The 13,713-nt window shown below is 44.6% G+C and overlaps 1 protein-coding gene across 1 annotated transcript; it reads right to left on the bottom strand.

Moving 5' to 3' along the window:
- Positions 1–5,194: 5,194 nt before the first annotated feature.
- On the bottom strand, positions 5,195–11,750 carry LOC306987029 (uncharacterized protein). The gene is made up of 2 exons (XM_079590935.1): positions 11,680–11,750; positions 5,195–7,212 (listed from the first exon to the last, which is right to left on the bottom strand). Exons 1-2 carry the CDS (start codon positions 11,728–11,730, stop codon positions 5,935–5,937), a joined length of 1,329 nt encoding a protein of 442 aa, XP_079447061.1. The 5' UTR covers positions 11,731–11,750; the 3' UTR covers positions 5,195–5,934.
- Between the last annotated feature and the right edge of the window lie 1,963 nt (positions 11,751–13,713).

The following is a 13,713-nucleotide window of genomic DNA, read 5'->3' as shown; positions in this document are numbered from 1 at the left end:
AGTCTGAGTCTGAGTCTGAGTCTGAGACCGAGAGCCTGAGTCTGAGTCTGAGTCTGAGTCTGAGTCTGAGTCTGAGTCTGAGTCTGAGTCTGTGCCTGAGTCTGAGTCTGAGTCTGAGTCTGAGTCTGAGTCTGAGTCTGAGTCTGTGCCTGTGCCTGAGTCTGAGTCTGAGTCTGAGACCGAGAGCCTGTGCCTGAGTCTGAGTCTGAGTCTGAGTCTGAGTCTGTGCCTGAGTCTGAGTCTGAGTCTGAGTCTGAGTCTGAGTCTGAGTCTGAGTCTGAGACCGAGAGCCTGTGCCTGTGCCTGTGCCTGTGCCTGTGCCTGTGCCTGTGCCTGTGCCTGTGCCTGTGCCTGAGTCTGAGTCTGAGTCTGAGTCTGTGTCTGAGTTTGAGTCTGTGCCTGAGTCTGAGTCTGAGTCTGAGTCTGAGTCTGTGTCTGAGTCTGAGTCTGAGTCTGAGTCTGAGTCTGAGTCTGAGTCTGAGTCTGTGTCTGAGTCTGAGTCTGAGTCTGAGTCTTGTCTGAGCCTGAGCCTGAGCCTGAGCCTGAGCCTGAGCCTGAGTCTGAGTCTGAGTCTGAGTCCGAGTCTGTGCCTGAGTCTGAGTCTGAGTCTGAGTCTGAGTCTGAGTCTGTGCCTGAGTCTGAGTCTGAGTCTGAGTCTGAGTCTGTGTCTGTGTCTTAGTCTTAGTCTGAGCCTGAGCCTGAGTCAGAGTCAGAGTCAGAGTCAGAGTCAGAGTCAGAGTCAGAGTCAGAGTCAGAGTCAGAGTCAGAGTCTGAGTCTGTGCCTGAGTCTTAGTCTTAGTCTGAGTCTGAGTCTTAGTCTTAGTCTGAGCCTGAGCCTGAGCCTGAGTCCGAGTCTGAGTCTGAGTCTGTGCCTGAGTCTTAGTCTTAGTCTTAGTCTTAGTCTTAGTCTTAGTCTGAGTCTTAGTCTGTGCCTGAGTCTTAGTCTTAGTCTTAGTCTTAGCCTGAGTCTGAGTCTGAGTCTGAGTCTGAGTCTGTGCCTGAGTCTGAGTCTGAGACCGAGAGCCTGTGCCTGAGTCTGAGTCTGAGACCGAGAGCCTGAGTCTGAGTCTGAGTCTGAGTCTGAGTCTGAGTCTGAGACCGAGACCCTGTGCCTGTGCCTGAGTCTGTGCCTGTGCCTGTGCCTGAGTCTGAGTCTGAGTCTGAGTCTGAGTCTGAGTCTGAGTCTGTGCCTGAGTCTGAGTCTGAGTCTGAGTCTGAGTCTGAGTCTGTGCCTGAGTCTGAGTCTGAGTCTGAGTCTTAGTCTTAGTCTTAGTCTTAGTCTTAGTCTTAGTCTGAGTCTGAGTCTGTGTCTGAGTCTGAGTCTGAGTCTTGTCTGAGTCTGAGTCTGAGTCTGTGTCTGAGTCTGAGTCTGAGCCTGAGTCTGAGTCCGAGTCTGTGCCTGAGTCTGAGTCTGAGTCTGTGCCTGAGTCTGAGTCTGAGTCTTAGTCTTAGTCTTAGTCTTAGTCTGAGCCTGAGTCAGAGTCAGAGTCTGAGTCTGAGTCTGTGCCTGAGTCTTAGTCTTAGTCTGAGTCTGAGCCTGAGTCCGAGTCTGTGCCTGAGTCTGTGCCTGAGTCTTAGTCTGAGTCTGAGTCTGAGTCTGTGCCTGAGTCTTAGTCTTAGTCTTAGTCTTAGTCTTAGTCTTAGTCTTAGTCTGAGTCTTAGTCTTAGTCTGTGCCTGAGTCTTAGTCTTAGCCTGAGTCTGAGTCTGTGCCTGAGTCTTAGTCTTAGTCTTAGTCTTAGTCTGAGTCTGTGCCTGAGTCTTATGCCTTCTGTACACCTAAAGACTTTGAAAAGATTTAGAAAAGACTTTATAAGATTATCAGCTCACATCTAAAGACTTGGTTTCACAGACTCACAGTCTTAGACTAAAGATTTTACAAACACTGAATCTTGTAGTGACACTATTTACAAGACTACAACAATTTTTTTCCTCCATTAAAATAGGCATTTTTATGCATATTTTTAGTTTGATGAGTAAAAATATGTTAATTTATATTGTTTAATTACAATAAATCACTTTCTTTTCCTGGAATGAAAAAAAATCTAATCAGACATTGTTATGTGAACATCTCTTAATAAAGAGTTGACTATTTAATGGGATGACCTAACTTTTTCACATGACTGTATATGGGGGTTATGCATCTATATCATTATATGATGAGAACAATAGTTTGAACTAAATGTCTTGAAAGGGTATAATTTTAAATGCAGGCATGTCGATGGCTTCGGCAATATCGGTCCACTTCTTTTCTTTTTCCACTCTGTCGTGGTATAAATGACAGTTTACATAAAAAAGACACGGCTGCTCTGCCCCAACCCGATCACACCAAATGCGTCTATATTGATACAGCACGCAGTGTGTTTATCGTGTAATATATACGCAAAAATGAGTTTTTACGTGCATAGTATACACATGGATAGCACATGGGTAGGTATAGGGTGGGGTGTGTGTGTATTATACGCTTGGGTAGGATTAGTGGTGTGGGGTGCGTGTGCCGTGTGTATATCACGCAATTTGTGCGTATCATATGCACGCGCAAAACTACGTATCATATCCACGTAAAAACTCATTTTCGCGTATAAATTGCACGATAAACACACTGCGTGCTATAGAGACGCATTTGCGTGCTCGACAAGGCGCTCCTCTTTATCCACGGTCCATTTTCGCCTACTTGGCGCTGTTGGCGCTCGTTGTGTTTCCACGTCCGTTGACATGTTTCTTTGTTGTGACTGATGGCTTCCTGTTTCTGGTTTTCTGAGAACAAATGTATTGGTTGTTGATTGTTTTACGTCACTATGACTACGCTAGGACTTGCGATAATATCAAACATGTTTGATATGAAAGACTAGAGAAAGACTGGCATAAATCGGGTCGCCGACTGCAGATTATCCCCTCACATTTAACGATCGAGACGACGGGAGCGCGCCGAGACTTCAGTAAGATTCCTAAAGACTGCCGGTCTTTAGTCTGGGACTGTGAAAATCCTTTGGTTTACGCCCAGCATTAGTCTGAGTCTGAGTCTGAGTCTGAGTCTGAGTCTGAGTCTGAGTCTGTGCCTGAGTCTGTGCCTGAGTCTGAGCCTGAGTCTGCGCGTGTGTGTGTGTGTGTGTGTGTGTGTGTGTGTGTGTGTGTGTGTGTGTGTGTGTGTGTGTGTGTGTGTGTGTGTGTGTGTGTGTGTGTGCATCTCACACTGTTTAAAACACTGTTCAAGAGAAATTTATTTATTTATTGTTTATTTATTGAAATTGGGTTAGGTCAGAAATTGTATCTCTTTATTTTACCCTTAATTTCAAGTACTGTTCATTGCTTACATTTTTCTCACAATCAGTTAATTGTTAATCCAAATATTATATGTCAATGCATGTTTAAAAAGAAAAGAAAAGTCGTATCAGTAGTTGAGTAGTTTTACTGGTTTCTCTGGTTTCTTCAGCACAGGTTGAGGATCAGCGGCAGGAGCAGAACTGAGACACTGAGACTGAGATCTCCATCTGTGCTGCTGCTGATGGTGTGTGTGATCATCACGGAGCTCGTGGTGCTGTTACTGCCAGTGTCTGCTGGAGCTGGAGATAGAGATAGAGATGGAGATGGAGATGGAGATGGAGCTGGAGATAGAGATGGAGATGGAGATGGAGCTGTAGATATAGATGTAGCTGTAGACGTAGATATAGATGTAGATAGAGATGGAGCTGTAGATGTAGAGATGCTGGTGTTCATGCTGCCTGTGGTTGTGGAGTTCTGAAATGTCAACAAAAAATGATTTGGTTATGAATCTCTTTGCTTATAGATGGGACAGTTAGAGTGCAAATCATGCTCAGACACGCCCACATGTGACATCATTCGGCCCGCCCCTTTATCTTATCTGAGGAAATATGCAAATCAGACACTTTGAATATCACATCAGGCTCTACATCAACACTGATTTTTTGTTGTTCTACTTCCATGCGTAAAATACTGCATTTATTTATTTAATTATTTTCACATGAGAAAACCAGTATCATGTGTTTAAAATGTTTTTATAGTCTATAGTGTTTGCTAAACTGTAACTGTAAAGCCACACCAAGAACAAACATCTCACGGATTAAAATAACCTCTTAACTATTTAATTGAAAACATTGGTATTTCCTGATAGAGAGTGAAATGTTATATTTAAAAAACCGAAGTCACACATTACTTACATGGATGATTTCCTTAATACAAAAGCGCTTCTTAATTAATTTAAGTTCTAATGTTTATGAAAACAATTTAAATAAAATTACCTGTGCAGATCTAAACACCAGCAGGTCCGCCATCAGAAACGTGAAAAACAGAGTCTTGAACATGATGCGATGGAGGGTTCTGGTCCGGTTCTGGAAGGTTCTGGTTTGTGATGATCAAACCCCTCCTGACGAGGCTTTTATACTCCCTCTGAACAGCCAATCAGCTGGCCGCTTTTAATCATGACACTTCTACAGTCTTTCTTTATGTTTCTTATTTAAAATAAAAAAAACATTATATTGTCTTACTTCCCAGTACAAATATATAAACATCCTTCAAACTTAATACATCTAAATCAATAAAGACAAAATCAAGTCATTTCTGCTTTATGCAATACAGATTTACAGTGATAAACAGGAAAATAATGATCAGTTCTGCTGCAAAGCAGATGTAAAAAAACACAATACATTAATATTTTACTGTCAGATATGTATTTTGAATGAACTTTCTTCTCCTATTGTCACAATCTTGTTTTAAACATAAATATAACACTAGGAATTCAAGTCTTATTCTAATCAACAAATCTGATATTGTTATATGTATCTTGTTTAAATGATGTTGAGATACTTATACAGCAACAAAACAAAAGTACTGATTATTTTATCAGTTTTTATATTTGAGATATGAGTTAAGATAAATAACTCGATGATCAGATTTGTTTGGTCTCAATCATGTGCTTTAAATAGAACAGAAAGATATTTAAACATGATGTGATATTTGTCTTTCTTAAGCCCAAATCAGGGATATTGTATAAAGTGGGAAGTGTTCAATAGCAGTGGAACGACTGGAATGCTCAAACATTATTATCGGATAACCCTTGTGTCAGAGTTAGAAGAACATTAAACTGCGATAAAGATCAGGAATCAGGAGTCTTTGGAGAGAAAAATAAAGTGAGCTTAAAAGTGTAGAAGAAAAAAAGTTTGTACACAAAATATTTTTATACTATAATGTTTACGTGCAATTTTATTGGTGTTCGTGACAAAGACAATGCCATGTGTCCAATGAATTGAAAAAGAAATTGCAGGAAATGTCCCGTGCCGTCAGATTATCAGATACATCAGAAGCATTTGCATGTGGTTCGTTGAGCAAGGAAAGTTATACTGAACATATTATGAATGTTATAATGAAAACGCAGAAACTGAAACTGTACTGCACATATTCCTGGTTACTCTGAAAAGCATTATGTAAATAAAACGGACACACATCCAGCAGGGTAAAAGCTCATGAGGAGCTCAACAAAAACAACACAAAAGGAAAGACTGGCACAACACAGCTCCATAAGTAGACATTGATTGCAACGCTTTGAATGTTGTGGCAGTTCACGTCACCATAACTTTGATTATGAAAATATTGTTTTATAAAATTACAGTCCACAAACTGATTTGAACTTAATTCAACATTTGGTTACATACAAATATAAAAGCATTTAGAAATAGAAACCACAACAGTTTTACCCCAAAATCTATCAAACAGGAGTTAGTAAGGCCGTGTTCAGATCAAGATTTAGCATTGCGTCACACTAACTCAAGATACAGCATTACATCACACAAAATTTGCGTTATCTAGACACGAAACCTCCATAGAAAGACCCTGACTACAGACTACAAAATAATTGGAGAGAGTAATTATAGTTAATAATGATTATTATTTGGCTCCCCGTGCGACTGGGGATCACACATTTAAAGTTCCACTGTGACGAGAATTATCAGAGGGATCAGCAGAGGATTGAAGTGGATATACTGGCCTGAAGCAACGGAGCCATTGCTTTGGGCAGCAGTCGACGCTGGGCTTGAGTAGGTCGTTGTTGGAGTGTCTGTGGTACCAATGCTTGAGTAGGTCGTCGTTGCAGTTTTTGTGGTACCAATGCTTGAGTAGGTCGTTGTTGGAGTGTCTGTGGTACCAATGCTTGAGTTGGTCGTCTTTGGAGTGTCTGTGGTACCAATGCTTGAGTAGGTCGTTGTTGGAGTGTCTGTGGTACCAATGCTTGAGTAGGTCGTTGTTGGAGTGTCTGTGGTACCAATGCTTGAGTTGGTCGTCTTTGGAGTGTCTGTGGTACCAATGCTTGAGTAGGTCGTTGTTGGAGTGTCTGTGGTACCAATGCTTGAGTTGGTCGTTGTTGGAGTGTCTGTGGTACCAATGCTTGAGTAGGTCGTTGTTGGAGTGCCTGTGGTACCAATGCTTGAGTAGGTCGTTGTTGGAGTGTCTGTGGTACCAATGCTTGAGTAGGTCGTTGTTGGAGTGTCTGTGGTACCAATGCTTGAGTAGGTCGTTGTTGGAGTGTCTGTGGTACCAATGCTTGAGTAGGTCGTTGTTGGAGTGTCTGTGGTACCAATGCTTGAGTAGGTCGTTGTTGGAGTGTCTGTGGTACCAATGCTTGAGTAGGTCGTTGTTGGAGTGTTTGTGGTACCAATGCTTGAGTTGGTCGTCTTTGGAGTGTCTGTGGTACCAATGCTTGAGTTGGTCGTTGTTGGAGTGTCTGTGGTACCAATGCTTGAGTAGGTCGTTGTTGGAGTGTCTGTGGTACCAATGCTTGAGTTGGTCGTCTTTGGAGTGTCTGTGGTACCAATGCTTGAGTAGGTCGTTGTTGGAGTGTCTGTGGTACCAATGCTTGAGTAGGTCGTTGTTGGAGTGTCTGTGGTACCAATGCTTGAGTAGGTCATTGTTGGAGTGTTTGTGGTACCAATGCTTGAGTAGGTCGTTGTTGGAGTGTCTGTGGTACCAATGCTTGAGTAGGTCGTTGTTGGAGTGTCTGTGGTACCAATGCTTGAGTAGGTCGTTGTTGGAGTGTCTGTGGTACTAATGCTTGAGTAGGTCGTTGTTGGAGTGTCTGTGGTACCAATGCTTGAGTAGGTTGTTGTTGGAGTGTCTGTAGTATCAATGCTTGAGTAGGTCGTTGTTGGAGTGTTTGTGGTACCATTGCTTGAGTAGGTCGTCGTTGTAGACTGTCCCAATGTGTTCTGTTAGGAGGAGAAAAATCTCAGATGAGGTCATTTCTATTGATAAATATGTCATTTGAAATACCCAATAAGATGACAGAAATTTATTTTTCTTTCCTTTTTATGAACAAGAAAAGAAGAAAAACAGCAACACTTTACAATAAGGTCTCATTGGTATCTCTAGTTACACAATACATGACACTAGTTAATGTATTAACTTACACAATCACAAAGGATAACAAAAGGAGTCTTTAATAGTAAATTCCACTAGGAACACGTAGGAGAATCACAGGGGAAAAGCTCAGGAAATAACCCACCTTAACATAAACAATACTAGACCTTGAAACCTTGAAACAAAGGAAACTGAGGGCTTAAACACAAGGGAGGGTAATCAACTGAACAGAAACAGGTGCATATAACTAATTAACAACCAAGGAACATAACTATGGAACACAGGCAAACCAGAACAGGGACAACAGAACCAAAGCACAATGAAACTAAACCAAAACAGAACATACATGTTACATTACTCACCCAGGTAAGGTGGCATTCACACCATAAAAACAGGAGGGGGAAATGGGGAGGGAGGGCGAGTGCCTCGGAGAAGGATGTAGAGTAGGCAAAGAGCAGGAAACCAGGAGAAATGACAGAGGGAGAGACCAGGGCGGCGCTGACGGCAGGGGGAGCCAGGAGTAGGGGGAGACAGGAGTAGGGAGCCAGGAGTAGGGAGAGCCAGGAGTAGGGGGAGACGGGAGTAGGGGGAGCCAGAAGTAGGGGGAGCCAGGAGTAGTGGGAGCCAGGAGTAGGGGCAGCCAGGAGTAGTGGGAGCCAGGAGTAGGGGGAGCCAGGAGTAGGGGGAGACGGGAGTAGGGGGAGCCAGAAGTAGGGGGAGCCAGGAGTAGGGGGAGACAGGAGTAGTGGGAGCCAGGAGTAGTGGGAGCCAGGAGTAGGGGGAGACGGGAGTAGGGGGAGACAGGAGTAGGGGGAGCCAGGAGTAGTGGGAGCCAGGAGTAGGGGCAGCCAGGAGTAGTGGGAGCCAGGAGTAGGGGGAGCCAGGAGTAGGGGGAGACAGGAGTAGTGGGAGCCAGGAGTAGTGGGAGCCAGGAGTAGGGGCAGCCAGGAGTAGTGGGAGCCAGAAGTAGGGGGAGCCAGGAGTAGGGGGAGACAGGAGTAGGGGGAGCCAGGAGTAGTGGGAGCCAGGAGTAGGGGCAGCCAGGAGTAGTGGGAGCCAGGAGTAGGGGGAGCCAGGAGTAGGGGGAGCCAGGAGTAGGGGGAGACAGGAGTAGGGGGAGCCAGGAGTAGTGGGAGCCAGGAGTAGGGGCAGCCAGGAGTAGTGGGAGCCAGAAGTAGGGGGAGCCAGGAGTAGGGGGAGACAGGAGTAGGGGGAGCCAGGAGTAGTGGGAGCCAGGAGTAGGGGGAGATGGGAGTAGGGGGAGCCAGAAGTAGGGGCAGCCAGGAGTAGTGGGAACCAGGAGTAGTGGGAGACAGGAGTAGTGGGAGCCAGGAGTAGTGGGAGCCAGGAGTAGGGGGAGCCAGGAGTAGGGGCAGCCAGGAGTAGTGTGAGCCAGGAGTAGTAGTGGGAGCCAGGAGTAGGGGGAGACAGGAGTAGGGGGAGCCAGGAGTAGGGGAGCCAGGAGTAGTGGGAGCCAGGAGTAGTGGGAGCCAGGAGTAGTGGGAGCCAGGAGTAGTGGGAGCCAGGAGTAGTTGGAGCCAGGAGTAGTAGTGGGAGCCAGGAGTAGGGGGAGCCAGGAGTAGGGGGAGCCAGGAGTAGGGGAGCCAGGAGTAGTGGGAGCCAGGAGTAGTGGGAGCCAGGAGTAGGGGAGCCAGGAGTAGTGGGAGCCAGGAGTAGTGGGAGCCAGGAGTAGTGGGAGCCAGGAGTAGTGGGAGCCAGGAGTAGTGGGAGCCAGGAGTAGTGGGAGCCAGGAGTAGTTGGAGCCAGGAGTAGGGGGAGACAGGAGTAGGAACAGGGAGGAGCGATAGGAAAGGCAGAGCCTGACGAAGGGAGTGGAGGGTCGAGGTGTAGGAAATGGGAGGCAGTTATTGGATGAGGAGGCTAAAACTGGGTGGGACCAGCGAAGACACATGAGACTTGGAGTTGGGTGGGACCAGCAAAGGTGGGATACTCAGCTAAATATCCTCTTCCAACTCATTAACTTCTACAGAGGCCAGCTGCAGCTCGACCTGGTTACGGGGGAGTGTTCCGCGTATGGCGTGTTGTGAAATAGTTTGATGGAGAAAGTCCTCCAGAGTTGCGGCCAAAGCCGATTCGAAAGCCCGCTGTTCGCCAGCAGCCATCTTCTTTGTTGTCAAGTAGCAGGAAACCGTCGCAACTCTGCCGTCATTATGTTAAGCCCGCCCACGACTCTATCCACGATGTGATTGGCCTGACTAGAGTTTGGTTTTTCCAGCTCGCAAGCCAACGGACAGTTGCTAGACGTTACTGCCGCTAGGGTGCGTCTAGATTTGCAGGAGTGAATTTGCATTTCATTTCACTTTTGGTGTGAACTTTTTTGTTATTTAGAAACAACCCATCAAGCCCAGGCCAGATGAAGAAAAAGTAACATAAAAGTAACATAATGCATTACTTTCCATAAAGAGTAGCTAAGTAGCTTCACTCATACAGAATATTCCATTTTTAAAAAAGGAAATAAACTTCCTCTATATGCCATACAAACCGAACCCCAAGAATCCACAGTTATTTGCCATTGCAATAGGATGACAATAATCCTGTGTCAATTATAATTAAAATGGACATAACTTAAGAAAATGAATAGCTACATAGATTAGTTACTTATTAGGGAATATGCATCTGTTATGTCATTCATACACTCTACAAAATGCTGGTTTTGGGTCAAATATGGACAAACCCAAACGTTGAATTAAAAATGCAATTTAAAAATTTAACCCAATGGTTGGGTTTGTCCATTTTTGACCCAAAATTGGGTTAAAACAACCCAGCATTTTTTAGAGTGTAGTTACAATTATTGTAGTTATTGTATTGTAACTGTACAATATTTTAATGCATTTTATATATTTATATTTCACAAACCTTTAGAACCAGTTCTAAACCCGATTAAACCTTTCCTAGCAAGTTATTTGATGTGGATTTGTTTAACTAAGGGATTTGCGGCTGTATAGGAATGAAAATAATGAATTTAAAATCCAAATAAATCAGATTAAAATGTTACTGTAATTTGTACTTTTGTAACAGTAATATTGTGACTTATTATTACAATGTAAATCATCTGTTTTCTATGTGAATATATACAGTCGTGCTCAGAACTAATCACACCCCTGGTAAATATGATAAAAAATGGCTGTAAAAAAAATAGCTAAAGATTCGAAAATCCCCATTTTGACCATCAGGGCAATAATTCAGAAGTTATAATCAACTAAAGATGTTCTGCCAGGAAGACGACGTGTGTTATTGCCTTAATGCACGGTGAGGAGGAGAGTTTGAGTGGCCGTAGAGTCTTCAAGGATCACAGATGGAGAACTGCAGAGATTAGCTTTGGGTCAGAAAGCGTATAAATCAAACCCCTACATCCCCACATGTTGTTTGTGAGGTTTTCAAGACAAATGCTCCTCGCTCCTCAAAAATAAACTCCAGCAAGACACGGCTGGACCTTCACGGACAGGTTCTGTGGTCAGATCCAACTAAAGAAGAGCTTTTCGGCAGCAAACACGCTGGATGGGTTCGGTGCACACACGGATAAGAAGTTCCCCATGTGTACAATGTAATATACCGTTGCATCTTTAATGTTGTGGACATATTTTTCTGCTGGAGGTCCTGGACTTCTTGTTCAGACACATGGCATCGTGGATTCTATCAAATACCAACAGATAAAAAATCAAAACCTGACGGCTTCTGCTAGAAATCTTATAATGGGCCGTAGTTGGATCTTCCATCAGGACTGTGTGGAGGAATGGAGGATCTGGAGATGTTCTGTGTGGAGGAATGATCTCTGGTCAGGCGTTCTCCAAAGCATTATAGGAGAAGACTCAGAGCTGCTATCTTGGCAAAAAGATTTTGGAGATTGCAAACATATTTAATAAAAGGGTGCCAATAATTGTGGCCAACGTGTTTTGAAGAAAAACATTTATTTCATAATGTGATTTCCCCCCACTTTCAATATTTTACTTTAATGAACGGTTCGATTTTTGCCAATTTTTTTAATTAAAGATCAAAAGGATAAACGACGCAGATTAATTTTTTTAAGCCATTTTTTATCATATTTACCAAGGGGTGCCATTCATTCTGAGCACGACTGTAGTAAAGTGTAATTTATTCCTGTGATCAAAGCTGAATTTATCATCATTACTCCAGTCTTCAGTGTCACATGATCCTCCAGAAGTCAGTGTAATATGATGATCTGATGATCAAGACACATTTATGATTATTATCCTCTTGTGTAATATGCTGAAGATATGAGGATCTGCTGGTGAAGCCTCAGTCCTGAGCTGGGACAGGTGTGCCGCTCGACTCACCTGCGCAGTGAAGAGCATCAGGCAGCAGCCGAGCACAGCGGCGCGTCTCATCCTCGCGGGTGTTCAGGTCCGTCTGCAGCATCCTCGCTTTATACACTCGTCCTCACACTGATTACTGGGCCTAAGCTATATGCAAAATCTCTGTTATGACACAAGTCTGACAGGTATTTTCATAGAAACTCCTCTTCACCATTAGAGAGACACCTGAGCGAGTGCTGGACTCTACAGCATTACACTCTAAAAACTGCTGGGTTGTTTCAACACAATTTTGGGTCAAATATGGACAAACCCAAACGTTGGGTTAAAATGTAATTTAAAAATGTAACCCAACGGCTGGGTTTGTCCATATTTGACCCAAAATTGTGTTGAAACAACCCAGCATTTTTTAGAGTGTATATAAAAAAATACTCCGACACTTTAAACGATTATTCAATATTTATTATTGAGAGCATTGACTCTATATATCTTATGTGTCTATTGGTATTCTCATCAGACAATGAGAGTTAAATGGGGGAATGTAACAACGGCTCCCTTTAAAGTGACCAATGGGGTTCGCCAGGGTGCAATTTGTCTCCTTTTCTTTTTAATGTGTACATGAATGATTTGTCTATGATTTTAAATGCTTGTGGTTGTAGGGTTGGTGACTCACTAATTAATCACCTTATGTACGCCATATAGTGCGGGTTTACAACAGCTTTTAAGACTATGCACACAGTATGGTGCAGATTTTGATATAAAGTAATCCAAAAAAGAGTAAAATCATGACTATAAGAAGTAGAGAAGATAGACATTCACATTTTCCTGATTTCTATCTATCTGGCACTGTACTTGATGTATGCACAGATATTACATATCTTGGCCATATTATTGCAAATGACCTGTCCGATGACAAGGATATTAGCGTCGTACGCTGTATGTGCAAGCGAACATGTGTCGTAAGTTTAGTATGTGCTCTGTCCCTGTGAAGATCTCACTCTTTAGAACATACTGTACACCACTGTACACCACTGGACACTGGTACCACTGGACACCACTGGACACCACTGGACACCACTGTACACCACTGGACACCACTGGACACCACTGGACACCACTGGACACCACTGGACACCACTGTACACCACTGTACACCACTGTACACCACTGGACACCACTGGACACCACTGTACACCACTGTACACCACTGGACACCACTGTACACCACTGTACACCACTGTACACCACTGGACACCACTGGACACCACTGGACACCACTGTACACCACTGGACACCACTGGACACCACTGTACACCACTGGACACCACTGGACACCACTGGACACCACTGGACACCACTGGACACCACTGGACACCACTGGACACCACTGTACACCACTGGACACCACTGGACACCACTGTACACCACTGGACACCACTGGACACCACTGGACACCACTGGACACCACTGGACACCACTGTACACCACTGGACACCACTGTACACCACTGGACACCACTGGACACCACTGGACACCACTGGACACCACTGGACACCACTGTACACCACTGGACACCACTGGACACCACTGGACACCACTGTACACCACTGGACACCACTGGACACCACTGGACACCACTGTACACCACTGTACACCACTGGACACCACTGTACACCACTGGACACCACTGGACACCACTGGACACCACTGTACACCACTGGACACCACTGGACACCACTGGACACCACTGGACACCACTGTACACCACTGGACACCACTGGACACCACTGTACACCACTGTACACCACTGGACACCACTGTACACCACTGGACACCACTGGACACCACTGTACACCACTGGACACCACTGTACACCACTGGACACCACTGGACACCACTGTACACCACTGTACACCACTGGACACCACTGTACACCACTGGACACCACTGGACACCACTGTACACCACTGTACACCACTGTACACCACTGGACACCACTGTACACCACTGTACACCACTGGACACCACTGTACACCACTGGACACCACTGTACACCAC

This window comes from Phoxinus phoxinus (assembly GCF_949152265.1).
Source record: "Phoxinus phoxinus genome assembly, chromosome: 19".
Taxonomy (NCBI): domain Eukaryota; kingdom Metazoa; phylum Chordata; class Actinopteri; order Cypriniformes; family Leuciscidae; genus Phoxinus; species Phoxinus phoxinus.
The sequence above is the reverse complement of the archived record's forward strand: the minus strand, read 5'-3'. Positions and strand labels throughout refer to the sequence as shown.

Coding starts and splice junctions, on each gene's coding strand:
- LOC306987029 (XM_079590935.1), bottom strand. CDS start 11,730: ATGAGACGCGCCGCTGTGCTCGGCTGCTGCCTGATGCTCTTCACTGCG. Junction 7,213..11,679: donor TGATGCTCTTCACTGCGCAG/GTGAGTCGAGCG, acceptor TCCTCCTAACAG/AACACATTGGGACAGTCTAC.